Source organism: Falco rusticolus, chromosome 2 (genome assembly GCF_015220075.1).
Source record: "Falco rusticolus isolate bFalRus1 chromosome 2, bFalRus1.pri, whole genome shotgun sequence".
NCBI classification, from domain to species: domain Eukaryota; kingdom Metazoa; phylum Chordata; class Aves; order Falconiformes; family Falconidae; genus Falco; species Falco rusticolus.
Window position 1 is genome coordinate 102,687,291 of NC_051188.1, and position 26,454 is coordinate 102,713,744.

General features: G+C 38.5%; 1 protein-coding gene and 1 long non-coding RNA gene across 4 annotated transcripts in view; both read right to left on the reverse strand.

The window, feature by feature from the left end:
* Positions 1–920: 920 nt before the first annotated feature.
* On the reverse strand, positions 921–5,814 carry LOC119143453. The gene is made up of 3 exons (XR_005102713.1): positions 3,977–5,814; positions 3,156–3,266; positions 921–3,059 (listed from the first exon to the last, which is right to left on the reverse strand). It is a non-coding gene; the product is annotated as an uncharacterized LOC119143453 (long non-coding RNA).
* A 1,457-nt stretch (positions 5,815–7,271) lies between these two features.
* GABPA (GA binding protein transcription factor subunit alpha) overlaps positions 7,272–26,454 on the reverse strand; it is a 29,180-nt gene continuing 9,997 nt past the window's right edge. The window contains exons 5-11 of one of the 3 annotated variants that reach the window (XM_037377736.1): positions 22,039–22,284; positions 18,693–18,887; positions 17,845–17,901; positions 16,675–16,815; positions 15,139–15,331; positions 13,933–14,089; positions 10,682–10,768 (exon numbers count right to left, since the gene is read on the reverse strand). In XM_037377736.1, coding sequence (XP_037233633.1) covers positions 13,954–14,089; positions 15,139–15,331; positions 16,675–16,815; positions 17,845–17,901; positions 18,693–18,887; positions 22,039–22,284 — 968 coding nt within the window. In that variant the 3' untranslated portion in view covers positions 10,682–10,768; positions 13,933–13,953. Of the gene's footprint in view, positions 10,769–13,932; positions 14,090–15,138; positions 15,332–16,674; positions 16,816–17,844; positions 17,902–18,692; positions 18,888–22,038; positions 22,285–26,454 lie in introns of all 3 variants that reach the window. The other 2 variants (XM_037377735.1, XM_037377734.1) reach the window with 2 other exon arrangements.

The following is a 26,454-nucleotide window of genomic DNA, read 5'->3' on the forward strand; positions in this document are numbered from 1 at the left end:
TTTTTCCCCGCTTGCATTACTTCAGTTGAAGTGCTTCAAGCACATCACTGAAAATGTCAAGAGAACAAATCAATATCAAGAGGAGTGTTGTTGATGCACCACCGTATCACATGTGAAGAGAGGGACAGCACTCCTGTCTGCAGCAGTTTTGCTGGTATGAATGTTACTCCCTGATGCTTGTCCCCTAGGGAAGAGAGAAGTGTTGGGATTTTAGTTTTCAGCCAACCATCTTCACTCTAATTCAGCTCAAAGCCCAGAAACCATGACAAACCATCTCCAGCATGTGTCATAGCGGACAAACAAAGTGCTTGTTTAGAAAGGATGGGAGTAATTTTCACATACTTGGATAAACCCTGGGTTGAAAATGACCATTTTCAGCTGATTCATTGCATTCACTACCTGCTGCCCCCGAAGACGTCTTGCCTGCAGTGAGGAAGGCAAAGGCTCTGTGCCCACAGCCAGCAGCTGCAGGTGGTGGGGAGGAGGGATGTGCATCCACCCGAGGAGGTGCAACCCAACCAGGCAGCTTCAGAAGGGCTGAGGTGCAGCAGCAGCAAATGGAAAGCTCTCTGCTGGACTTGGTGACAAAAAGGTGTGAAGCAGCAATAAAAAAAAAAAAAAATCCAGTAAAAGTAAGTGAGTGGCTCGTACTTCTCAGTGCCATTGTGACAGACTCCCTGCAAATTCAGACCAGGGCCCCTGAGAGTGCTTTGTCACTGTGGTCCCCACCTCCTTGACACTTTGTAGGCACCCAGTTAAGTAATTAACCAACACAAACATCTTTCTCACAGGGGAGTCTGTCTCCAACAGAGAACTTTGCCATGTGACATGGCCTACCTTCGTAACATAAGAGGGAGTTTTGACAAGTTACAGAAGATGAAGGGTTTTTTTCCCCCTTTTTTAACATCCTGCTAGTTGCCATTGCTTAGCAATCTTCTGTTGCTTACCTCACATGTTAAGTCTGCCCATTTTTAATTTCTTCCTTGTTTTTCATGTTATAAACCTTTTTCACTTGCTTTCCAGGTTTTTTTTATGCTCCTTTGTAGATCTGCACGTTATCTTAGATTTTTCTGGACTTTGTTTTGATGTGAAATATTGCCAAGTTACATGCAAAGCCTTGGAGTACATTCATCGTTACCTCTTCTCTGGATTTAATCTTGCCCACACCCTCGACACAATTATTCATGTGTTTCTTGGCTGGCAATAACGTACTTGGGATACAGATGCCTGATGACATCACTGAGATCTGGACAACAAGAAACTTCTCCAACCGAGTTGCCAAAGACCCACAGCAATCACACGCTGTCCATGCTATTTCTCGCAGGAAGGATGTGGGGTACCAGGCTGCTGGCCATGTCCTCCACCCAGCCCCAGCCTGCAGCGGCGGTGGCCGGGCTGCTGCAGGGGCCTCTGCCGTGTGGCACCATGAGCCAGAGGGCCAGCATGGGCAGAATCTCGAGGGCAGCAGGTGGCCACGGTCAGTGGTCCCATCACCTTGGAAATGCCCCACGCCATTTCTGCTGGCCATGCCGCAGCAGCCAAGCAACACCGTGGGGCTCAGCTGAGCACCGGTGTCCACGTGTGACAGTACATCTCCTTCCTGCACCCCAAGGACGAGTATCCTCCCTGCTCGGGAGCACCAGTAGATTTTATGGAGTGCAGCTTTTCTAGCTGGTGTGCTTCCGAGTTCATTGTCAGAGTGACATCAGCTGGGGAAAGCTGGTACTGGAACAGAACTTTATTTTAAAGGAATTTCTTTCCACCCAAGAGCAAGTTCCCCCAGTGATGCACAGTACACCTCAGTTCTTCTGAAATCCAAAAATCCCAGGCAAATTGTAACTTTCCATAAACTGAAAGTAACCAATGACCTCCCTCTTCAAGAGCGTTACCCAAATTAATAGCAAATGAAGTTGTGAATTAATTATTCATTTTAACAGTAAATTCTTCGTACATGGAAGGAGCAAGAGGGAACCAGAGCACAACAGTGCAGCCAGCCTCATTGAGGGACAGAGTGGAGCACAGCGGGGTTTTCCCTTTCAGTCATACAAATATGAAGCTTCAGCATCAGCTCTTGGGGGGCTGGAGGCAGCAATTTTCACGCTGAAGGGCTGGCTGCTTGATAGGTTTTTGGTCCTTCTGGTGTTAGCAATTTTATTTTAGCGTTGTATTAAGACTATAGGCTTCTCATTAAAAGGCAAGGCAGTTGCAACAATACGTGATTCAACACATTTTTGTAATAAGTTCTACTTCTGGCTGGAATACACGTTACTATGCAAGAGCCTAATGTGTTTCATATGACCTGGCCATAAATCAGGACTACATTTTCTTCTCAAAGATACAAACAATTGCTGTAAAGTACCTTGGACAATTCTAGCATACACAGATGAGCAGGAAATATATCAAGACTTTTTCTTTGGCAAGAAAGCATCATACTTTATTTCTGATTATGTGATAGGTGAGGTTGGAGAAACCCTTCTCAAAGAGGAAGATAGGTAAAGAAATCTTTGGAGACTCGGATCAGCACTGGAAAAGACGTCTTCTTATTGGGGCAGGAAACTAATGGTTATGGAATTTTTTCAGCCAAAAATCTCTATAGGTGCAGCTGAGCTCATCTCTTGGGAAAAGAAGCTGTATGAGCTCTTACTCAGTAATACCAGTGATGATCGTTACTCTCAAATCTATTATTGATCTGCAGAACCACCACAACCTTGACAGCAGAGCTTCTGATTAGGGTTTTGTTTTAGTAACTAAAGTTTTGTAGTTCCAGCAAGTGACAGGCATTTTTTACTGTCTAAGGTAAGCCTTGCAAAGGGAAATTGCCCTTTTTTCATATAAAAAACTAATCGCCCTGAAGATCACAGGAAAAAAACACTTCCTAGACACAAGATAATGTAAGAAACAATGGAAATATCCCATGAAAACCCGTCTGCACACAGCATGTCTTTTGGGAGAGGGGAGAAAGCTGAGCTTCCCAGGAGAGCATCACTCCTGGACTTCTTTTGGCACCAGTGCCCTTTGCTGAAGAGACAGGTGCTGAGCTGGCACACTCCCTGGGACCACTGTCAGGAGAAAGGGATAATTTTACCTTTAGTTATTCCATTTCATTGAAAAGTTTCCAAGATGATATAAGGAAAGGGAAGGAGCAAAGTGCTTACCAGAATAAATAGCTTCAGTAATTTCCAAATTATTTATGAAAGTCAGATTGAGTTGGCTGGAAGTTTGCGAGTTTCTCTGCAGCAGACTCTGGCCAAACTTCAGTTTTGCTGCTGGTTGAAAAAAATTTGTGATTGGTAGCTCAAACAATGGAAGACTGCAGGAAAAGTGTAGAGCATTACAGCGTGCTTCTCTCTAGCAAGAGCCCTTCTGTGATCACAAGTCCAAATACAGTTTAAAAAAAGTGAAATGCAGGATTCCTCCATCATGTAGAGGCTTCAGGATCAAAGTCTTTAAATCGGTCATTTAATATGGTTCATTGAATAATGCTGTCATATAAGAATCTGTTGGAAGCTGTCTGCTCCCCAGGATCACAGCTCACTGGATGTATCTGTTAGCTGATATTGAAAGTAAGTCTGCACAGGATGCCCAAAGTTTAATTAGAGCAATTTTTTCAAACCCCTTGACTGAAACTCAATAATGAGAGAAAAAGTGTTTCTACATGTATGCTGCTGAAAATTAAAACCTGCCTTTATCTGTTTACTCTTCCTGGCCCAAGGGGATAATCAATGTTGGCTGCTTTGGTCAGCAGCTAGTGAAGATATAATCAAGAACTACCTTAACAGCATTTGCTTTAGTAACAGAAGCTCTCTGAGCTACAGAGCCAACAGGAGACAATCCCTTGGCATACAGTGCCAGCAAGCAACAGCTATGGCATTCATGGTGTTTTTCTCGCAGCTACTTCAGCTGAGTCAGGAGTTTCTTTGCTTCCCTACATTTTTATTTTTTAGTCATGGGTCTGTTTCCCTCACCTCTGGCTTACCTGCACCTTCGGCCGTCATCAATGTCTACCTGCATTTATATTCAGTCTATTAAATAACATGCCCAGCCTCACAGCTGATGTTTCTGAGCACCTTTGCACCTCTGAGGAGGTTTTCATTTCTTCCCTCAGTTCATTCTTTTCAGCCAAGTCTGTCTGAAAAACATAAAACCACTTATCTGTTTGCCATGGTGAAGTCCAAAGGCTGCAATACTATCCGACCAAGCAAAGCTAGGGGGACACTCCGACCCACCCCCATATGTATGTATATTTATATAATTAGAAACTTGCACAGCACTTACACAGGCCAATATTATGTTTTATGCCAGTCCTGTGCAAAGCCCCTTTGATGACCCTGGCAGAGCATCCAGGCAAAGGCCGTCTGTCCTCTGCACCTGCCAGCCTGGTCCAGGCCTGCCTTCTGCTCTGGGGAAAAGCTCTCTCCTGTTTTTTAACTGCTTCTCCTGCTCAGCAAAAGTCAGCCAGCGGCCAGTCTACAAAAGCATATTGTTGATTGTAAACAGGCTGAATTACACTTTATTTTCCTACCTGGGCACATTAATTCGAGCACAATCGCACTTACTCAGCTCTTCAGTTTCTCAAGGGTTGCAAACGTTGATTGTTTGTAACCCTTCAGCTGTAACTGGCCCGTGGGTTGGAAAGTTGGTAGAGCAGGAAAGACAGACACACCTCTTCTCCACAAAACCCCCTCTACTCTAGAAGTGTTCCCCAGCTGAATTTTTTCTCCCCTCATTCTTACAGAGCTCACTTTAGGCCTGGTGAATTATTCCCAAGGACAAGTTCAAGCTCCTGTTACAGCTTGTACCTCCTCGCAGGTACAGTTCATGTCATTTCATTAACTTATGGTTGTTCGCCAAACTGCTTCCCCGTCAGTTTTGCCTCCCTCAGCTTTTTTTAGCGGGCAAGTCGGGAGACACTCAAGGTACATGGCAAGTTTTGCACTTCACCGACTGTCTCTGCCCTCCCTTCGCTGGTCTCAGTGGGGAAGCCAAAGCCCGGAGGTGGGTGTTACGGATTCCTGCACGGGGCCATTCCTGTGAAGCCCGATACGCTGGCACGCCTCGGGTGCCAGCCAGCATGCTTCATTCTGGAAATAACACAGCTTTGAGCTTCTGGAATAGAACATTGCTTTCATGGGGAAAACCCCAGTAATTAATACCTTTTCCATCCTAACCCTGAAGTTTAAAGAACTGCAGCCTGCAGTCTTTCCCCCTAATGTCATTAAATCTCATCTCTTGCATTCTCACCCTTCCAGACTAATTTTTCCTATGCAGTTTGCAGATTTCACTGTTAAAATATTTTTTAAACATACTGCTTTCTCATTGTCTTCTGCAGCAGAACCTTTTTACAAACCCAGTTCCTATGAAGCAGTTCCTGTAGCCCTTGAAAATGAGAATATTCAAAAACCTAAGCTCACTGGGATGAGGGGGAAACATTTTTTCATCCCAAAATATCTTTCCCTAACTGTGAAGAATTTCAAATAAACAACAGATCTTGTAATTTCTATGAAATGTTTCTTTAGAGCCATCCATGCTTGCTTCATTATAATTGATAAATATTACATATTCTTGTAATATATATAATTTATATAATTTGCTTTTTGTCTACTGAAATGGGGGTAACCTACTTTGACTAGTGAATTCTGATAGGCAGCCCACACAGGACTAGAAATACGGCTCCTAAATCCTAATTTCTTCCATTTAGGTTACAAGGCAGGTTGCAAAGGTAAGAGGAAGAAAAAAAAAAAAAAAAGCTGTCCTAAAGATATCTATTATGAACAATGAGTCTTTTTGCTACTGAAGACTCCCAGCTCATTTAGATCATTAGCAGCAAATACTTGAAGCAATTCAATAACCAAATTAAACACTTCCGCAAGTTTTCACACTCAACAAATCTGTGCTAAACTAACCAACCATTTTTCCTGCTGTTTCTGAACAACCATTTCAACTCCAGCAACCTGAAAAAGACTACAAACTGAATTTTTATTACTGTCTAGCGTCCAGTTGTTTCATAAGTCAGGAACTGTTGGCCAATTAAAAACAAATGCACTGTAGGTAGTTTTAGCTGTTTCTGGTGATGAGATCACTATTTCACATGAGTATTCCAGCTGTTTGCAATAGGAGTTATCTCTTCTTTTAAACAGATTTCATTTTTATTAAGTAACTACATAAGTAAGTTGCTTAAAACTATGATCAATAACTAAGTACCTTCGGATTCTTTCTTTCCCATCATAGCCAGTTACAGTGACACCACCTACAAAAAGAACTTACTTGGATGTGGTATGTGACAGACCACAACCAACCACAGAATCCTCTGCTTTTCCAGGTAAGTAAGATCCATTTCATGGGCTACATATGCATCTTCTGATACCACTGCCATTAGCACCACTTAAAATTGTTCTTTACTTGTGGAACGGGTCTTCTGGAAACCAAAATTAATTTAAGCAGACACTCAGTATTTGTTCCTTCTCCTCAGCATTTTTTAACCTTACTTTCAAATTATTAATGGCTGAGATGTCAATACTCAGAAATAACAAGGCGATAAAACTTCAGTTTGCTGACTACGTGCTGCGGGCTCCAATCCTGAAATGATGCAAAATGTAATTGAGCCATAATATGTCTGATGTTCCGCATTCTGCATTACAATTCACAAAACCGGTCAATCGTTCCTTCCTTTAATTATTAAGTAATCTTCTGTTTAGCATCATCTATATCAAAAATTACTTTTCCAAAGGAAAAAAATATTATACAGCACCAAACCAAACACATTGTAGAAGTCCTGCTATAGCTATATTAAAAAGCACAACCTTTAAGAATATGTACAACCTTAAACACACACACACACACCCCACTCCATCCCGTCTAGTCAGCAAAAACATTTCCCACAAACCTGTGAGCAGTCCTTGTATCATGCTTCTTTGATTATCAGGCAACGGTATCCTATGTCAGCTTATTTTGCTCAAGATTGATAATTGCAAGTATTCCCTGTATCGTACCAATAAAAATTTAAGTCTGTGAACAGGAATCCCCAAACCAACACTAACATAAAGATATCAGTAACTATAAACACAAATAGAAGGTCCTCAATTAATAAGATACTGAACACTTTAAAAGGTGGCCAAAAAATTACTGAAATGTTCTAAAAAATAATTTTAAGTTCGTTACACGTTGTTGCCAAGCTAAACACAAACATTTTGAAATCAAGTGTTCTGGTAGGTTTGAAGATGACAAAATATTTCAATCTTAAATTTGGCAGTCCAGATGGAGTAGTTCAGAGGTACCACGAGAATATTTTTATTGAAACACCATTTAGAAATAAGGTAGTAACAGTATAATCAGAATTTTATCTTTTTTACATAAGGACAGTACTAACAATTGAGTTAGCGGGCCACATGAGGTAAGTAGGGCTATTTGCAAGAATGACACAGTCCAAAGTCTGCAGCTCAACATGAACCCTTCCAACTTAAACACGGCTAAAAGCAAACACCTAACTCCTTTACAAGGCTCCATTTTGTCCTGCTACAGTTCCCAACATTATTTTTATCAAAGCACCGTTTTGAGATTTACAATTAAGACCTTAAAGAAAGCTGTTACAGTAATGAGGACTCTGAGTTCCAGTTTAAAAGTAGAAGCACATAGCCAAGTACCGAATCAAAGAAGATCCATCTTCTGTTCAGAAGATCAGCCTGCCTTCTTCCTCTAACGAGCTTGTGATCTTAACAGTAATGAGAATAAAGCACATATATTCATCTTTTAACTGGTTGCACCTGAATGGTATTACAAATGGCTTTCTGAAAAATTAAGAAGTCAACAGGAATTAGCTGTATAACATTTTTATTTTACCATATTGACATTTTATGCACAAATATTTTATCAGAGTAAAAATAGAAAATAATTGTTTCATGTAAAATTACCAAAAAAATGCAAAACACAAAAGAAATACATAATTAATTAGCAGAGTATAAGTGTCTTTATTTAAAGAGTAAAAAGTATGCAAAAAACCTTCCATTTTACAAAAAATTGGGAATATTCTTTCTATGTTCTCCTTCTGGCAGCAACAGGACAACCTTTGACAATATATTCTACATCTTTTATTTTACTGAAGACATCAAATTAGTCACAGATTTCTCCCTCAACTACAGAGAATGTGACAGTGATTTTACACCATCTGAAAGATTCCTTCTTTACTAACTAGAACGTGGTGGAAAAGCAGAAGATCCCACAACAAAGAACCTGAAGGACTATCATACCTACTGAAAAGCTGCAAAATAATAATTGGATGTATTTACAAAGAAACTGTGATATCAGAAGTTTCCCCTAGAGGGCTTATCACGTAACAAGGATATTTAGGCGAATAAAGTATTGATATTACGTTCCCATTTTGCTGTTACTTTATCCTCCCACAGTCCGGTTTGATCTAGGGAGCTGGTATTTTAAAATTCTCTTCTTATACTGTATTTGAACTAAAAAGGCCTCTTATGAACTCTGCTAAATAGAACTAATGACTTGTATTAGACTTCCATTTAGCAATGGAGCAGCGTTATATACACAGTTGCTGCCACCAAACTACCAGCTTATTCCTAGCAAACAAACCTGCATCTTATTTGCGTAAGTCATCTCAAAACACTTGCCAACTGGTGGAATCTGACTACTGTAACAGTAATAAAAGGACTGATGGTTAACCTCCCATGACAGAGCATTTACATATCTTGCTCAGGACTTCAGACTTTTTTAATAAAACAAAACCAGCATGCTCAGTAGACTGTGTGCTTTAAGAACTCAAGAGTGAAAACAATATTAAGAGTTACTGCAAGAATCTGGCAAAAAAAAACCAAACAACTTTTAATTGTGGTGATGAAAAAAAATAGGCTAGAACTACATGCAGGATTTCTAGTTAAGCAAAAGCTATCTGCACATGAACATCCACCTATAAACAAAAAGCTTTGTCCTCAATGCATCTTTAAAGTATACATGTCTTCTGTGTTCTTTGCCTTCTGCCTGCAAGTACGACTGTTCCTTTTCAGCTCAAGAGCAACAGCCCAGTGCTCTTGCTCCTCAATATAAACGCATCTTACATTTAGAACCTCACTGTACAAACACTTTTAAGATTTAAAGTAACTTGATCCCTCAAAGAATTAAAGGGTTTCCCTTATACATTTGCATTTTAATTCTTAAATGCTACTAGAAGGGGTTTCACTTACAAAGTTAGAAAATATGTATGGTGACAATGTTTATATTGTTTAATAACATGTAGGGGCAAAAGCAAACCCAAAATCACACCATTTTCAGCCATCAAAAAAAATTAATCTAACAGGCATCATTACAGAAGCTCAAAAGTTGCAGCCTGTACTTTACTTGCACGTATAAGTTTGCATGAAGTACTCTCCATAGCTCAGAATTCAGGATACATTCCAACTACTTCAATTCATCATCCACACTTCAAATTGCACCCAGCTCTGGAGCACACATTTGGCTTACGAAGCTTCAAAAACATCACTTGACGTTCAGAAGGAAATTAGTTTTAAATAAAAAATACATCTTTGTATTTTAATACATGTCAGACTGTACAATAATTTGGAAATCAAACTTCAGCCCACTGTAAAACTATTTTCAACTTGCATTTTGTTTCTAAACAGGGACTACTGACTGTGATTAATTTAAAGTCTTCAGTTACTAAGGTCGACTACTGTGCAGGTATAAGCACCTTGTGCAGAACGGAGCATTAAAAACTCCCACCAAAACAAACTCCTCTTTGGGTGAGGGATATTTTTTCAAGTTTTCGAATCATCTTATGGGGGGGTGGTAAGGGGGGGGGGGGGGGCGGGAAGAAGTTTGTCTTTGCTTTTTGCTAAATGGCTAGCGTTAACAATGTCTTTCAAAACAGATAAGTACTTGCCCTCATATGCATATTATCTACATATTATAATGAAATACTCATAATTGGCTTTTCACCTAAGACAGATCTAAACCTGGATCTCCTTCTTCAGCACTGATCTTCAGTTCAGTCTAGTCTTTATTTCCTTTGCTTATAAACCCAGAAGCTATTTTAAGAACCCTGATGCTTTGTAATGTTTAATGTGTCTCTCAGCTCTGCTTGATTAAATGAGAATAATGAACATGTTCAACTTTGAAAGCATCAAATGCCGATTTGGCAGTTCAGCAGAGAAGACTGGGAAGGACTGAGTTCAGACAACTGATCAGCCTGCTTGCTGTAGGTACCTCATTAAAAAGCGCTGCAAAAATTACTTTGTACAGCTGCGGATACAGTGTGCTGACCAGTTCCACCTTTCTCACCAATTTCAGATTGCATACCATAAAGGCCCTGACTCAAAGCTGCAGAACTTGTGGTGATCCCTTAACTTATATTGAAATATATGCTGTTAAAAGATCAAAATTTATGCAAGTCCCAGTTCTTTATAGAAAATCATGCTTTATATTGTACTGTCAAGAAACAAAAGAAGTTTCCAATTGTGATAAAGGTTAAGAGCAGCAACTGCTCTGGTTATAGAGGAAAGGCCTCAGGTTCCCACTTTCAGGTCCTAGTGCTTAATTATCTTTCTCTGTTTGCAGGGATGCTGTAGCTAGTGCTACTGCTGTAACTGGCTGTGCAATGCCATGGAGTTGCATCTTGGCTAGTTTCTTCTGCTCACATTCTGTGACCAACCGATTCAGCTCTGCTGCACTGTATCCAATGAGAGTTTTCAAGTCGCAGACAAATTTGTACACAAACCTCTTGCCTTGCACTTTGCAGATCATGTCTCCATCATAGTAATACCTGCAGAAAGTAAAAAAAAAAAAAAAAAAAAGTAAATTTTCAGCATCTGTAGTTTCCACATGCATTGGTTCTTAAGGTCAGTCAGAGGCCACAATATTAATCTTTTTCTCATCAAGATTCTCATATAATCTCATATACCAAGCTACTGTTTAGCTATTTGCTTGTATGAGAAAAGGAAGAGGGCTGAAAACTGTCCCTGCACCTTGATATGTTAAGGAGAAACAAAACACAGTATTTATTTTATAGGCAGTCAGAAGCACCAGCTCAGAAATGAAGGTCTCCGAGAAGTTTAAGAAAAACATCTTGGGAGGAGGAATAAGCAAAAAAAATGCTTTGCTTTAATAAGAAAATGCTGCCTGTCCCCCCACCATTATTGTCTTTCTCTTTCTGTACTTGTCTCTGCTTTTCTGAGGAAAAAACTCACATTGGAAACAGTTTGAAAATTAGCACCGCAGCTTCTATGATACTAAAGCAGTCATTCTCTCAGTGTTGTTTTCAAAGATGGAAGTAACACTATAAAAGATGTTTGGGGTTTTTTTTGGTTGGTTGGTTTTGGTTGTTTTTTTTATAGTTCATATCCTGGCAAAACTACATATGTTGCCTTTATTTACATCTAAAAGTGACTTCTCTAACTATGAATACTTTTCACTTCGTGTCACAAAAGAATTATCAAACTGGGCAGAAATGCAGTAAAGATAACAAAGTCTGTATGACCCACTGTGCTCCAGAGACATTACAAAACTTTAGGTAATAGCAGTAAAACAGAAGTTGGAATTTTACACTTCTGTTGCTGTTCCGGTCTCACTGCAGGCATTAATAGAACATGTCACATTTCTCATTAAAAAAAACCTAAGTGGCTGGGACATAACTTAGACTTAATGAGCTTAACAAGCTTGTGATAAATTTGGGGAAAAAAAAAAAAAAAAAAATCAAACCCAAAACTAACAACAACAAAACAAAAAAAAAATAATCACACAATTTCCTCAAAATCATTACCCAAATGCAGTGCAAATTAGTCCAGCTTTCTTGACTGCCTAAAACTTGGTGCTCTGAGTCACATGCTTGTAAAGCAAAAATAATTCTCATTCACCAGCAAAATTAGTAAATAAAAAGACTAACTTCTGTCTCCCTGCTCTAGTGTAAAAGAGGTAAGTTACTAAGGATCCAACCAAATTTCTTCAGGCACCTCAGATTCTGAAAAAAAAACCCAAAACAAAACAAAAAACAAAACAAAAAACCCCCCACCAAAACCAAACCAACCAAACAAAAAACCCACACACCTTTAAATTTCTTACTTTTGAGGGTCAGGATCTAAGCAACAGGACCAAAGCAAAGATAGGATGAGGAACAGACCATGCAGAAAAAATGTTGGCAAGACTGCTGGTTACTGATATCATACAAGAAGCCACAGAGGCCTGTTACGGAGCGCAGGAACTGTCAAAATAGCTTGCTGCTGCTCTGCGGGTAAAGCAAGTTTGGTCCATTTGCCAAATCTCTCCTTTACCTTTCTCCTGAATGACATAGTTATACAAAAGCCTCCTCTTCAGTCCTCCTCCTCACTCCACACCCCCAAGCTAACACCTGCACCTCCCTCACTTTATGTTTTCTTCTCCACATCATTACACTTGTTCTTAACTGCTACTCTGCTCCCACTCAGCACTTCACACCAGCCCCATCCTCCAAGGCATCTTCTTGGCACCAGCTGAAGGTTCTGTTGTTGTATGGTGTCCATCACATTCAGCCTCCTAGTGAGGCAGAGAGGTTTAGTTAGAACAGGTTGGATGAACCCCATAACCTAGAGATGATAATTTATGTTCAGCTTTGAAGTACAGTCTTGCTGTGCTGGGCAGAATTGGAGATGGGCGAGTGATACCCTGGTGTATCCCTCACACGTGAAATACGGTATAGCTTAGGGAAATACAGTAGGGTTTAGAGTGTGGGAACCCTGAGCAGGCATTCATGTTAAATGTGACAGGGTCTTGGACATAGAGAAACTGGGGAACTGGCAGCTGCGCCAGCTGACCTGGGTCAATACAAAGCATCTGCAGAAAGCCAAAGTTTGTAAAATTTGGCTGTGTCATATGTCAAGTGCCATCAGCCAATTTTTAATTTTAAGTTTTTAACTCTGTACAAGCACTTACATTTATTGTACAATCCTGTACAATGTCTGTCTCAAAATAATGCTGTAGAAAAATATTTACAAAACTGAATTTAAATTTAGTCCACATTACCAATATAACCAGAAAGCAAAAGGATCACAAGAAACTAGTCTGCATTTACACAACAGCCCAAACCATACAAGACTCCCACATCTCATGCTAGAAACACTACAGTTAAAATTGAGGCAGTGTGGCAAGAGGATTTTTCAATATTATGTTGAATGCATTTCTGATTACAGCATTTGCTTATTCAAAAAATATAGAAAGCTAAAAATAAATAAAAATACCCAGGCGAGTGCACAAAGCCTTGGTTACTGAAATGTTCTGCCTTAGTTACTGGAATGTTCTAAGTCATATTATTCTAAAACAAAACTTTCAGGTAAGGGATGAATTATTTTTCTTCGACTCTCACTTCCCGACTGCACAACTAAACAGATGTTGATTTTAGAAAATTTACCAAGGTGTAAGTAACAAAAAAACCCTGCTCTTCCACTTTTCACCCTGTCCTAGCTTATATACTGACTGGTTTTCGTACAGCTGGGCAGAAGAGCTAGCACATTTCTCAGTAACATCAACATAATTTTCTGTATTAATCAATAGTTGACATGGTGATTTCAGTACATTAGTAAACAAAACATAGTACCATTTAATAAAACTTTAGCTTGGCAACAGTGTTTATCATGGGAGTAGCAAGACGCATTAAACATCCCTTCAGACATTCAAGTGTTAGAAAACATGTCAATATTGATGCAGCTGCCAAAATGGCAACATTGAGGAATGTGATTTCTGTAATTCTGTGACTAAAATATAAATGCAAAACTTCTCTAATAGTGATTTATGCAAATTACTGTGCAGACATCTGTTTAATATCCCAGTGATAAGAACATTATTCTAAAGTTCTTCAGCTGGCTTTGAGATCTTCTGCAGACTTTATTAACAAAACCCAAAACACATTAGCATCACCATTTACATGATTTTTATGTTCCAGAAAGTTTTCACATGTACCTTCCGCACACAAACACAGATTCACAGGTTGAAAATGCGGGAATGATATTGCAACAATACAGGCTGGGGAGCAGCTCTACTGGGAAGGCCCTGCTTTGGGCAGGAGGTCGGACCAGAGACCTCCTGAGGCCCTTCCCTCCCAAAGAATTCTGTAATCCTACAAAATGAATAGTATTCTAACTCAATATATAAATAATGGAAGAACAGCCATACAAGACCATGCTAAAGATCTATCTAGAACAGGATACAGGCTCCAACAGATCAAAAGAGGATGCCTAAACAAAAAGCATGAAAATAAGCACGTATCAATGCTCTTCCTTGCTTTCAGTGATCTGGGGCTCCGGAACTTCTAGAAGTTGTGCCTTTCCATACCTAACATCCTTCAAAATATTTCTTTTTCATTAATTTGTTCACTTTCCTCTCAAACTCATAAAATAATTCTGGCATCCACAATACTGTGCCTAAAGAAATTACAAGACAAATGAAAAGGTATAGTTAAGTTGTTTATCTGGTGCCTGCCAGTTTCTTCTTTCTTTACCATCATTTCTCATAGAGGTATTTTTAAATAGAAGAATTTTAATAGAAAAGGTCATTTTTTTAAAAAAAAAGAATGGTAGATGAGTTTACTTGCTTTTTTGAAAAAATAGTGTAGCGAAAAGTGGAAATGCTGAGAAGTAAATCTCAGACTTCAACCAATATACAACTTTACTCACATAAGAGAGCTTCTAAAACTGCTTAAAAAATTTGCAGGATTAGGCAATAAATACCTTTCTTGAAAACTAATCAAGAGAAGTAGATTTAACCATATCAGAATCAGAAGTTAGAAGTTAAATCTTAATGACTTCAGAGAACTTGCACAAATCTTCAGAGGCCAAAATAATCAGGGGAAAAAGTCTAGCATTCAGCTACTTGCATTCTTCCCACTCCTCAAACACATCACCTACAATGATTCAATAATACAGGTCCCTCTTACCAATATCAAACTACAAAATCATGATGGAATGAAGACAGCCTGAAACACTTCCATTTCTTGTTGATAAAAGCTCAGCGTGTTGGAATCACAACTGCTGAAACCTACCTGTCAACTGTATTTTTCAATTTAACACCCCTAATATAGCTGCAAGTCTTGTGTTATGATAGTTAAAAATAAGGTAGCCAAGTGGAAGCAAATCGCTTAATACCTGATCAGTTCCTAAAGTTCCTTACCTTAAAGCCCGACTAAGCTTCTCATAGTTCATCGTGGGCTTGTTTTTGCGCTGTCCCCATTTTTGTGCAACCAGTTCAGGTTGATTCAATTTAAACTCTCCTTCATCACCAACCCAAGAAATACAGTCCCGAGCATCTTTGTCAGTGAGAAGTTCTAATAAAAACTGCCACAACTGGATCTGGCCATTGTTTCCTGTTGAAATAGGAATAACAAGTTCCGTTTAATTAATTTAATTTGTCCTTTTTATGTTCCACTGATAGCTAAAAATTTTCAACCAACATATTAAAGCAGACCAACATAGAATATACGATAGAAGGAAAACTTGCACTTAATTTCTTTTAATTATTCTTTTGTAAACATTTTCCTACAAAGTCATCAGTATTAATCTATTAAAAAAGAAACTGATACAGAAAAAAAAAAATAATCCAGATTTCTCATTAATCTTTCCCTAGAACTTCAGAAAAAAACCTAAACACAATACTACATATAGTCATTTAGACACATCTATCCCTAAAATGTAACAGATTTAGCAAGAGCTGTTTATTCCTCTTCAAGCACACATAAACACACATGCACACACACATATACCTATGTAATGGAAATTGTGTGGGTTTTTTAAAATTTAGTCTCAAATTTCAACATTAAATATTAGAAATACTCCCCCTAAACTTCAGTTTATGTCAACATAATGTCTTGCATGTACAGTCATTAAGATTTCTTTTTAATTCAAGCATCTGCAGTTAAATTCCTGAATTCTCAATGATACACAGATAACAGACTTAATGCCTACAGGGAAAAACACCAGAGTATTCCTCACTGATGTCAGCCGATACAATCTTGGCCTAAGAATCCTGAATGACATCATAATAGATGGGGGGAAGGAAAGGATTTAGCATAAAAATTCACAACAGTGGAGAGAACCAAAGCAAATATGACAGAAAAAAAAAGATTAAGATATTAAGGAGACTTAATAATCAAAGAGTACATATAAATAACTAATTCAAAAATTGCATATTTAATTTGCAGGTTTTGAGAAGGTGCATTAATTTAACAAAACAAGAAACCTAAAAGTCAATTAATTCTAAAATCAACAAATTGAGGGGTGGGGGTGAGGGAGGAGAAATACAAGTAGAGCAAGTAGTAAGTAGCTAGGCTAGGATTCTACAACATACAATAAAAGTTTATTTTCTCTTTCTGTAAATGGAAAGTGGAAAGAAGTTAAAAGCTTGAGTAAATGCTGTGCAGTGGTTTAAGAGGACAGACTGTTAAGTGATAGAAGAAACAATTTTATGCACTATTTACTGCAGGACTCAAAAGCTGCAGTACCACGTTAACACAGCACCTTGTCTGAGCTAACGAACCTGCCAGCTCTACATGTGCTTGTGATATATTTTGTAGCTGCAGTCCCCTTCACACCACATGGACTTCTATGAACTTCACTTTTAGAGTGACAAATATGTGTTCTACAAAACTGTAATTCAAATTAATGACTAAGTGCTTACCGCATTCGCATTTTAAAATAGCACAGACAATACCTGTTCTGTTCCCAGGGGAACTTCTATCTTCCCCAGCGATCCTTGGAGCTCTCTGTACTTTAGCTGCCTTTGCGCTGCTGTTTATTACTTTAATGGTGGTTGGGGTAGCAGGCTGTACAGATGCTGGAATAATCTGCACAGCTGTAAAGCACAGAACATTGCAGAACATAAATTATAAATTGCTGGCACAGAAATAGGCATATATTATTTATTACCTGTATTATCATAACATCTAGGAACCAATTTTTTTCCTTTGCTAAAAGGACACACCGTGTATTTACACACACAATGCTAAGAATAATTTAAAGATTTTTCAACTCTTTCAGTGGAAATTATGGTTTTAGACTTGTAGCAGTAATGCCACATTACAGATAAAACATCAGCTTTAGTTTACTGTCACGTATATTACATGCTCCCATAAAAGCATTTTTTCATCTTTACACTGTTCCCTTATGATCTACCCTAATGCACTTTCGTCTACAGTCACGGTACAACCCTCCCCACCTGCTGTTCAAACAGCAACTGAAAACCCTTCTATTGCAACTATAAGAAAATGCAAATGATTCATTCTAGGTGACTTTAACTAGACACAAACCCAGGATGTAATACACAGTCTATTTAACATATCAGCTGCTTACAAATCTTCTGAAAATTGACTCATTTTAATAATTGATGCTGCCGCTTCAGCTGGAAGAATGAGTTTTAAATAACTGAAAAGTTACTTTAATGTATTTTTTCTAGTATTGGTTTCTAAGCAAGTCCTCTCTTCCACACTCCCTTTCAGTTTTTTGGAAACATTTTCTTTTGAAATCATAACATTTTAATATATCCATTCATTAATGTAATATATAACTCAAAAAACCAGAACAATTCAAGACCTCCAATATCTATCCTACACAGCTTATTTAAAGAGAGTGGAAAACTTACCAGCCAAAACAAGTGTCAGAACTTTCATAGTTCAGGTCATACACCACCTTTCAGTCAATAACAAAATATTGACAAACTCAATGTTTTGCTTTCAAGTTTAAAATATGCCCTGCTCCCCTCACCAAGGAAAACTACTCTCGAGTGATTTTCTAAATGCTGTACTATTACAGCGCGGAACCAAAGTACAGTGCTAAACCCGCAAACAGTTAGCTGTATGAATTAACTGCTGGCAGAAGTACTTACGCTGATCAATGGTAACAGTTGCTATTTCTCCAGAGTGTTCTTGGCTAGCCAATACATCTGCAAATTAGAAAAAACCCAGTAAATTTTTATTTAACCCATAAATTCCAACTCACCTGAAGATCAAAAATGTTTATATTTCATAGCGGAAAAGTGTCAGAATTTGGTATCAGTTTGCAAGAGACCGAGACATGCATAGCTCATGGTCTTACGAGTAGAGATGTTTAAAGTTTATAATTTGATTTTTAGAAATAAGGATGTACATGGTGAATTTCAAAGTATCTTATGCATTCTCTGTCCTTTAGCTATATCACATAAATGAAGATGGAAATAGTTTCTAGTCTGCCAAGTTACATCCAAGCATGGTAAGTCTGAAACACACATATATATTATTGTATGATGCACATACAATGCATCACTTATCAGTTGTGTTGTGTACCACCTAAGGGTTTCATTGCTTATGTTTAATAATCTTCACTTCTATATGACACAGAGATGTACATTAAATAACTCCAAATCAATGTTTAGTTATAAAACTATCAAATCCAGGAGATGCACAAATTAAGAACCTTTATTAAAAACAAAGGAGGAATCATCAGTCAGTAATTCCTATTAGTTATGAAGTTCAATAAAAGACAGGCAGACAGTGTTTAATATGCAGACATGTTTCATAACAGCAGACGTTCTCACTAATATCTCCTATTATCTTGTACAGATGCCCTCATTTTTACTGCCAATATTGAAGTAGAGGAAAAACAACTGTTCACAATTGGTTTCGTCTTTAAAGAAAGAAAAAAGAGAAGGGTGAAAAGGGAATAAGTAAAATCAGTTACAGAAAAAATCTCCCTTACATTTTCGAAGAAGCTCTAAATGGCTCCAGAGAATTTCTCCCCGTGGGACACGCTGGAAGAAGTCTTCTTGACTGAGGCTGCAGAGTTCCCGTCCAGGAATGCTGAGTGCATTGAGGTCAATGTCAGTCATGCTGAACTCCTTCATCACCCACACCACCCAGTGGAGCACCTGGTCTGTCGACCACTGTACTGGGTCTGGGAAAAAGAGATGAAACTGCAAATCATCTCATAATATGCTGCAGGGTTCCTCCTCAATTATATAACTTCCATGAAGGTAAATATGTAACAAAGCACCACAGTTACCTTGACCAAATCTGACTGGGTGCAAAGCTGACACCTCTTAAAATGCTGATAGCATAGTGTGGCTTGGTGGGCAGGTGGAGAGGGCAAAAAAGGGATTTTCCTTTATCAAAAGCTTTTACATCAGAACTATGCCTGACATTTCTCAACACAGAACATAATTATTTCTCTTTTTTCCAAGGTCTTCAGTTTCAAAAAAAATATATTGATCAGCATGTGATTATGTCGAAATACCATATTCTAAACTCATTCACGTAATCAGAGTTTCTAAAGTATTAAAAATCACCATTGTACTGGGTTTGGCCGGGATGAAGTTAATTTTTTTCACAGAAGCCTGTATAGGGCTGCATTCTAGGTTAGTGACCAAAGCAACACTGATAACACAAGGAGATCTTTTAGCTACTGCTGAGCAGTATTTGCACAGAGTCAAGATGTGACTGGCTAAAGCCCTAGGGGTGGAACAGGACCTGTCAAACCCCTGCAACGGAAGAAGGCTCAGAGAAGATGACCAAGGGTGAAGTGCCCATGCAGCTCAAAGAATAATGCAAAGAAGCTGACTTTATCTCAACAAAAAGGAGACTGGAAGGTGGCCTTTTAGATAAACAGCTATCAACAGCCAAGCAGATCAACTGGTGGTATAAATGTCTCCTTGAGCCAGCCAGATCATGAATATGTGGCTCAGCCCAATACAAGAGTACACAAATAGACAACTAGCAAAAGAATTTTGAAGACAGCAGTGAGCTTGAGCTGGTTTCAACCCATGTATTCTTTCCTGGTGACCGGGGACACCCAGCATTGCGATGGTGAGCATATTATAGAGACCAGTAACGTGAATCACACTGGTATTGTGACTGAGCAGTGTACTGTAACTACTATATTTTCCTAAGTGTAACTTGCCATTGTCCTGTGTTTTTAGAATAATTTGTATCATGCTGCTAAATCAGAAATTCCATGCAACATCAACTATCTTAAAGTAAATCTAGTATTACACAGTACACGCTCTATGTATGGAATATCTAAAAGAATCTGGTCAGAGTATTGGACTCTGACACAAGATCTTCTCCGTTTCTTACTTGGCCACTCCACAAGTGAAAAGGCTGGGGGTACACAAGAAACTGGGAGAGGACACAGCCAGGACAGCTGACCCAAACTGACCAAAGGGATATTCTATGCCATATGACAGCAGCAGCAGCAACACCACCAAGGGTCAATTTTTTCCAAAGTAGCCCTTGCATGGAGACTGCATGGATCAGCCCACCACACACATGGGCTAATAAACATGTACCATAAATCAAAATATAAAACAGTAAGTGGAAGATATACCACATCTAGAAAGACCATATTAAATAAACCATTAAACAAAGACTTGATGGAACCAGTGCAATGCCTGTATTTGAATGAAACAAGCCACACCAAGTTTGGGGTTGCCTGTTTGACACTTCAACAGAATTCAACATGCACATCATTTACATGCCAGTGCCAAACGCAGAATAGTATAGACAACTCACAGAGCAGAGGAATATATAGAAATGGTAATAAATTATCAATTCAAGATATGGGCAATACATGACTTATTGACTCAAGACATTTTAACATAAGAAGTCTGTTGGTTCAAGCAGTACTCGTATGAACAAGCTAGAAAGAGGATGGGTAAGGTAAGCACCATCTCCAAAACTTTGTTGATGTTGTGTGCAATACATTAAAGCATGTCAACAAGTAAGAACTCAAAATGGCAACTAAAGCAGAGAGATTTACTTTCACTGTCTCAAAGGCAAAAAACAAGAGCAGAACTAATATCGATTTTTAAATTACATACCCCAAACAGATGTCACTTCACAGGTTTTTATTTTAAGAATTAAAGAAAATAAGGTTCCTAAGCATATGTAGGAGCTACAAATTCCATTTTGCTTAATAAAGGACAGTAACGTTGCATCATTTTTCACTGATGCAACCTAAAACCATGCAAAGTAATACTTTGGAAAAGCTGTATCAAAAGGGTTTTGGTCTTCAAAATGTTATCAGCAGCGAATTTTCATCAAGAAGCTGCTAATTTGTTCTCATTGACAGAACATAATCTGCAAGTAACACAAATCATTACTTTCTCTAACCTGTTCCATTGTTTCCAAGTTTCCTGCTGCTCCCTTTTCTGGCTTTATTTCTCATTATCAATTAATAATTTCCTTCTTCCTAGGGACCTTTGCAATGGTACCAAAGCTTTGGATTCTATTACCAGAATAGAATTTAACAGCTTTAAATCTTTAACAGCTAAAAATTTGTAAAGTCTAGTAAAATCCACCAAAACATAGTAACACCAAGGGAAAGCCACAACATTTTAAAGACCTGCTAAAAGCTAATTTTCCATTTGCAGCAAAGCAGAGAAACCTGCAAAGATGAAGATACTGAACCACTACCTTCAAAACCCAGTTTCAGTTCAATCCTGAGCAAGTATTCAGAGGTGCTTTTTCTATGCTAACATTAAACTAGCAGCCTGCTGAACGAACAACATAATTCAAGAGAGATGATCATCTACCAAAATACTTATATTCAGTTCTGAATCATCTTTTTCCAGCATGTTGAAGTCAAGTATGGCTTTCCATGCCAAATCTGATTTAATGCTGTACTTTGCATCCTACAACTCACAAACAGTTTCAGTATCTTTAGAGAAAAACCCCACCAATTACTGAGTTTAGTTCTAATTCAGACATACGTGAAAGAGCTTTATGACTAACAAATGAATTTTTAAGGAGGGAAGAAGAAAATGCTTTCTAAAAATTGCAATAATAAGCAAGTTACAGAGCAAAGAGCACTATTTTAAGAACGATTACAAGCACTGATTCTGCTTCTCTTTAGACTTCTCATGCAGATATTTGCACTGTACTTACCCATACCATAAGAAGCCTTCTCTCAGGTATTGGAGCACTTTAATTACATAACCAAAATTAATTATCGTTTATGAAAAAACACCAAACCCCCAAACAAACAAAAGAACCTAGACCCTACTTGAACACACACACGCACACACACAGAGAGAACCATGTATTATTACCATAGGGTATTCCAAGGCGCTCCTGCTCCTTTCGGTAGCCTTCCAGTGCTGCAGCCCATCGTGTCACTTGTTCAGAGGTTTCATCTGAAATTGTTGTTATGTGCTTTGTTCCATCCAAGGTTATCACCTGAGCTTCCTCAACAAGGTGAGCTTCAGCCTCTGCATGATGAGCATCTGGATCAATCACTACCTCCACAGTCTCCACAGGCTTCACAATTTCAAGGATGTTTAACTTGGGCTCTATCCCTAGATATACAAAGAACAAACACAAAATTTAAAAGATAGCAATGCAAATAGGACAAAAAAGTTGTTTTAAAGCTTTCTGATTAATAGGTGTTACCATACTTAGGAAAGAAGCATGACACAAAGGCATCAAATTTCTCCAAGTGTCCTAAAGTGGAATGACATATTCTGTTATACAGCATATACATTAGTAAGTTGAATACAAAGCTTTTCTCTTTTCTCCAGGAAGAAACAGCTTCCTGTTCTTATCTAGGTGATGCATTTCACATATCTTGAACAGAATGTTCAGCATGTGGGCATAAAGAACAAATATCTTCATCTGTAAGAAAATACATCAAAACAAAGAAGAAAAAAAAAACAAACCCAAAAAAACCAGAACAAGCATCCATCTCTTTCCCCCAACAAAAAGGCATTTCTTTCAGCTTTTACAATATTCCCCTGGTATCTCTGGTGTCTACACACAGTAGGTTTCTTTCAGTACCCTGAGAGAGGCAGTGTGTTCAACTGCAAGTTAAAACTAGAAAATTCTTCATGTTTTAAGCTTCATCAGCTATTCCTGTTTTGGTTTTATGCCTGTCATTCAAGATGTTAGGCCACATAGCTGGAATATATGTTTGTATCTATTCTACAGCAATAAAGAACCCATTCACTAATGCCACTAATGCTTTGTATCACCACCTTCTCTGTCACCTTCTGAGAAGGAACTTTGTCCAATTAGTGCCTCACCAGATTTCTGACATTGTTTAGAAGATATTTCTTGTCATTATAAAATGCTGAACAGAAAAAAATTTTTCAAATTTTGTGACATATAATTTCCATTATAATAACTAACAACAACACTTTAAGAGATTTTTATCAAATATATTTTTTTAATGTGCAAATGTATCTGTGAAATTCTATTTTATTATGACTTGGAAGACCTTGACTAGGGTTAGGCAGTTGAAAGTACGATTTACAGAACATCACATGGCAAGAACAACTTCAGTATCTTGTGCCATAAGGTATTACTTTGTGTCCCTCCCATCTAATCTATATGAAAGCTCAACATGAGATGGTAGGTTCCAGCTTTAAAAGCTAAAATCACAATCTATTCAGAGTTTATAAAGGAAAAGAAATAGAGTACTTAGCTGTAGTACAAGTAAGAACGAACCAATTTTTTTTCAGACAAGTATCCTTCTAGACTTTAAAAGGAATTCAGCTTGAGAAAAATATTAGAAAGGGAAAGCTACAAAGACCGTAAGTATAGTATGCAGCAATATGAAATTAAGGAAGTGAAAACAGACGCAGACAACCAGTAAATGGTTGACTAGATGAAGCAGCAAACATGAACAAAAAGCAAACAAGTACCTTAGGAGAGTAAGTGCTTTATCTAGGCCATGTAAGATTAACAAGCGCAGCACAGGATTGTTTTAAAGTCAGACAGAAATGGATAGGGGGAAACACTAAGGGTTAAGATTCTATTTTTGATCTTCAAAAAAGAAAGAAAAAAGCTTCTAGAAAGGAACAGCTCACTACTGTTCAACAAAATAATTCACTGTCAAACAGCTAGATGTCAAAAGAACTGTGACTCTACTGCTTTGTCCATAATGCAAACATGGAAATAAAAGTGATGAGTCTCTATACAGAAATCAGCTAATAAGTAAAAATGTTGGCAAGTAACAGTCTGCCACCTAACCTACTGCAAGCTAGACCAACATTAATTCACCGGGTTTGTCTGCATCTCTTGTTACATCTCTGCCTTTACCTACTGCATAAGGAAACAGATGTCCAGTCTTCTCTGGACAGTACATAAGTTGTGGAACACAATGTGACAACACATTCCAGAAGTATAAATTGGTACAACTTACAAAAATTCAAGCACATTAGCTATCAAGACATGTCCAGACATTGCCCCACTACAAACCCATTCACTGCTAATTGTCTAAAGCTAGAGAATATACTTGGGTTAAGACTGACCTACAGGCAATCTGATTTTTTTCTCCTTGAAATATCTAGTTTTAACCACAGCCACAGACAGGACATTAGTCGAACTGCACCTTTAATCTAAATCAGTATGTTTTGTTACACTTATGAATCGTTCCTTTACATACTACTAATAATAAAAGCTTAAGTATCGCAAAAAAGTTTAGAAACCACAGTCAAATGAGGAGTTACACACTTAAAACAGGACTTGCTCTTCAACTACCCAAATCCAAAGAACCTTTTGTGTTTAACTATCACTTATTCTCAAAAATCTGTGTAAGTATCCATAGTACAGCTACATACACACACACACAAATTCTGAGCGCAGTTAGGCCCTAACATCTTATGTCAGTCAAGCATTTAAAAAGTAGGTGGAACTGCATCTGTTTGGGAAAATTTTAATCTTGCAGGTATGCTCTGGGTGTACGTAAGAGACAGAACTGAGCTCAACACAAACAGCAGCTACAGACACTTTCATTCACAAACACAGCTTTGACTTGTTTCAGTTTGTATATGTGGTATGTGAACAACATGAATGGCAGGTTAACTGGACTACCTGTTCATATACTTTGCAAACAACAAGAAATAGAAAGCAAAAATACACTGTCTACCTCCATAATACAAGTGTCTCTCCTCCTATGGCTCAAACCAATGATTGTCAGAGATTGCTGCTCTCAATCTAGTACCTCTGTCTCACACAGTTCATCTGAAAAAAGTGTAAGTACTCCCATTCAAGCTTGCCTCTACTCTGTGGATTAAGGAAATAGAAAAAACAAGAAAAAATTCCTTCAGCTGACAGACTGCCAGCCAGATCTTCCACCTCTAAAGTCTTCCTGAAAAAGATTTTCAACCTATGCCATACACCCAGCACTGGAATTTACAGTCTGAAAAGTTTATCTTCCCTCCCTGCCCTCCATTTATTTTCTGTAAAGAAAAAAAATAGACTAAAGATAGGGTTAAAATCCATTTTATCTTATCTCAAGAAAAAAGACAACTATCAATTCTAACAACTTAACGATGGCAAAATGTTAATTTTGTATTATCTATAGTCAGACAGGCAGGAGAAAGTCTTGATCAGATACTACTTGTGTCCAGATTTTTTTTAAAAAAAGCAAACCCAAACAAAAAACCAAAGCAAAATATTTGCTGCAGAAGTTGTCAAAATTAAAGGGTTTTTTTTCAAATTCTTTGACATATGATACAATGCAGTTACTCAGATCTCCACAAACTTGTAAGAGGCTTAGTTCAGATCAGTACAGAAGAACGGGGCTGTGCTCGAAGTTGCTGTTCTCATAATGGCAGGAAAACATTATACTTCTCCATTCTTCAAACCAGAAGACAGGAGTTAAGGCAAGGTGGAGTGACAGAATGGTCTTTCTAGTAAAAAGAATAAACAGGACTGATATTTCATCTGACTTAACTTACGTTAAGGTATCTTTGTACGCAACACTAAGAGAACTACAATGGACTACATTTCAGCTGGTGTTTGTTCCTCTGAATTTACATGTCTAATCAAAATTTGATGGAACACTTGAACTGACATAATGGCTTTTCTCTCAAGAAGTCACAGAATCATAGAATGGTTTGGGCTGGAAGGGACTTAAAGATCACCCAGTTCCAACCCCCCTGACACTAGACCAGGTTGCTCAGAGCCCCATCCAGCCTGGCCTTGAACACCTCCAGGAAGGAGCATTCACAGCTTCTCTGGGCAACCTGTGCAAGTGTCTCACCACCCTCACAGTAAAGACTTTCTTCTTAATAGCTAATCTGAATTGATTCTCTTTCAGTTTAAAACCATCACCCCTTGCCCTAACACTACATGCCTTTGCAAAAAGTCCCTCTCCAGCTTTTTTACAGGCCCCCTTTAGGTACTGGAAGGCTCCCCAGAGCCTTCTCTTCTCCAAGCTGAACAACCCAAACTCTCTCAGCCTGTCTTCATAGAAGAGGTGCCCCAGCCCTCTGATCATCTTTGTGGCCCTTCTGTGGACTTGCTCCAAAGAGATCCACATCCTCCTTATGTTGGGGGCTCCAGAACTGAACACAGTACTGCAGGTGGGGTCTCATGAAAGCAGAGCAGAGAGGAAAAATCAACTCCCTCGACCTGCTGGCCACTCTGTGTTTGATGCAGCCCAGCACATGGTTGGCTTTCTGGGCTCAAGCGCACATTGCCAGGTCATGTTGAGCTTTTTGTCCACCAGCATCCCCAAGTCC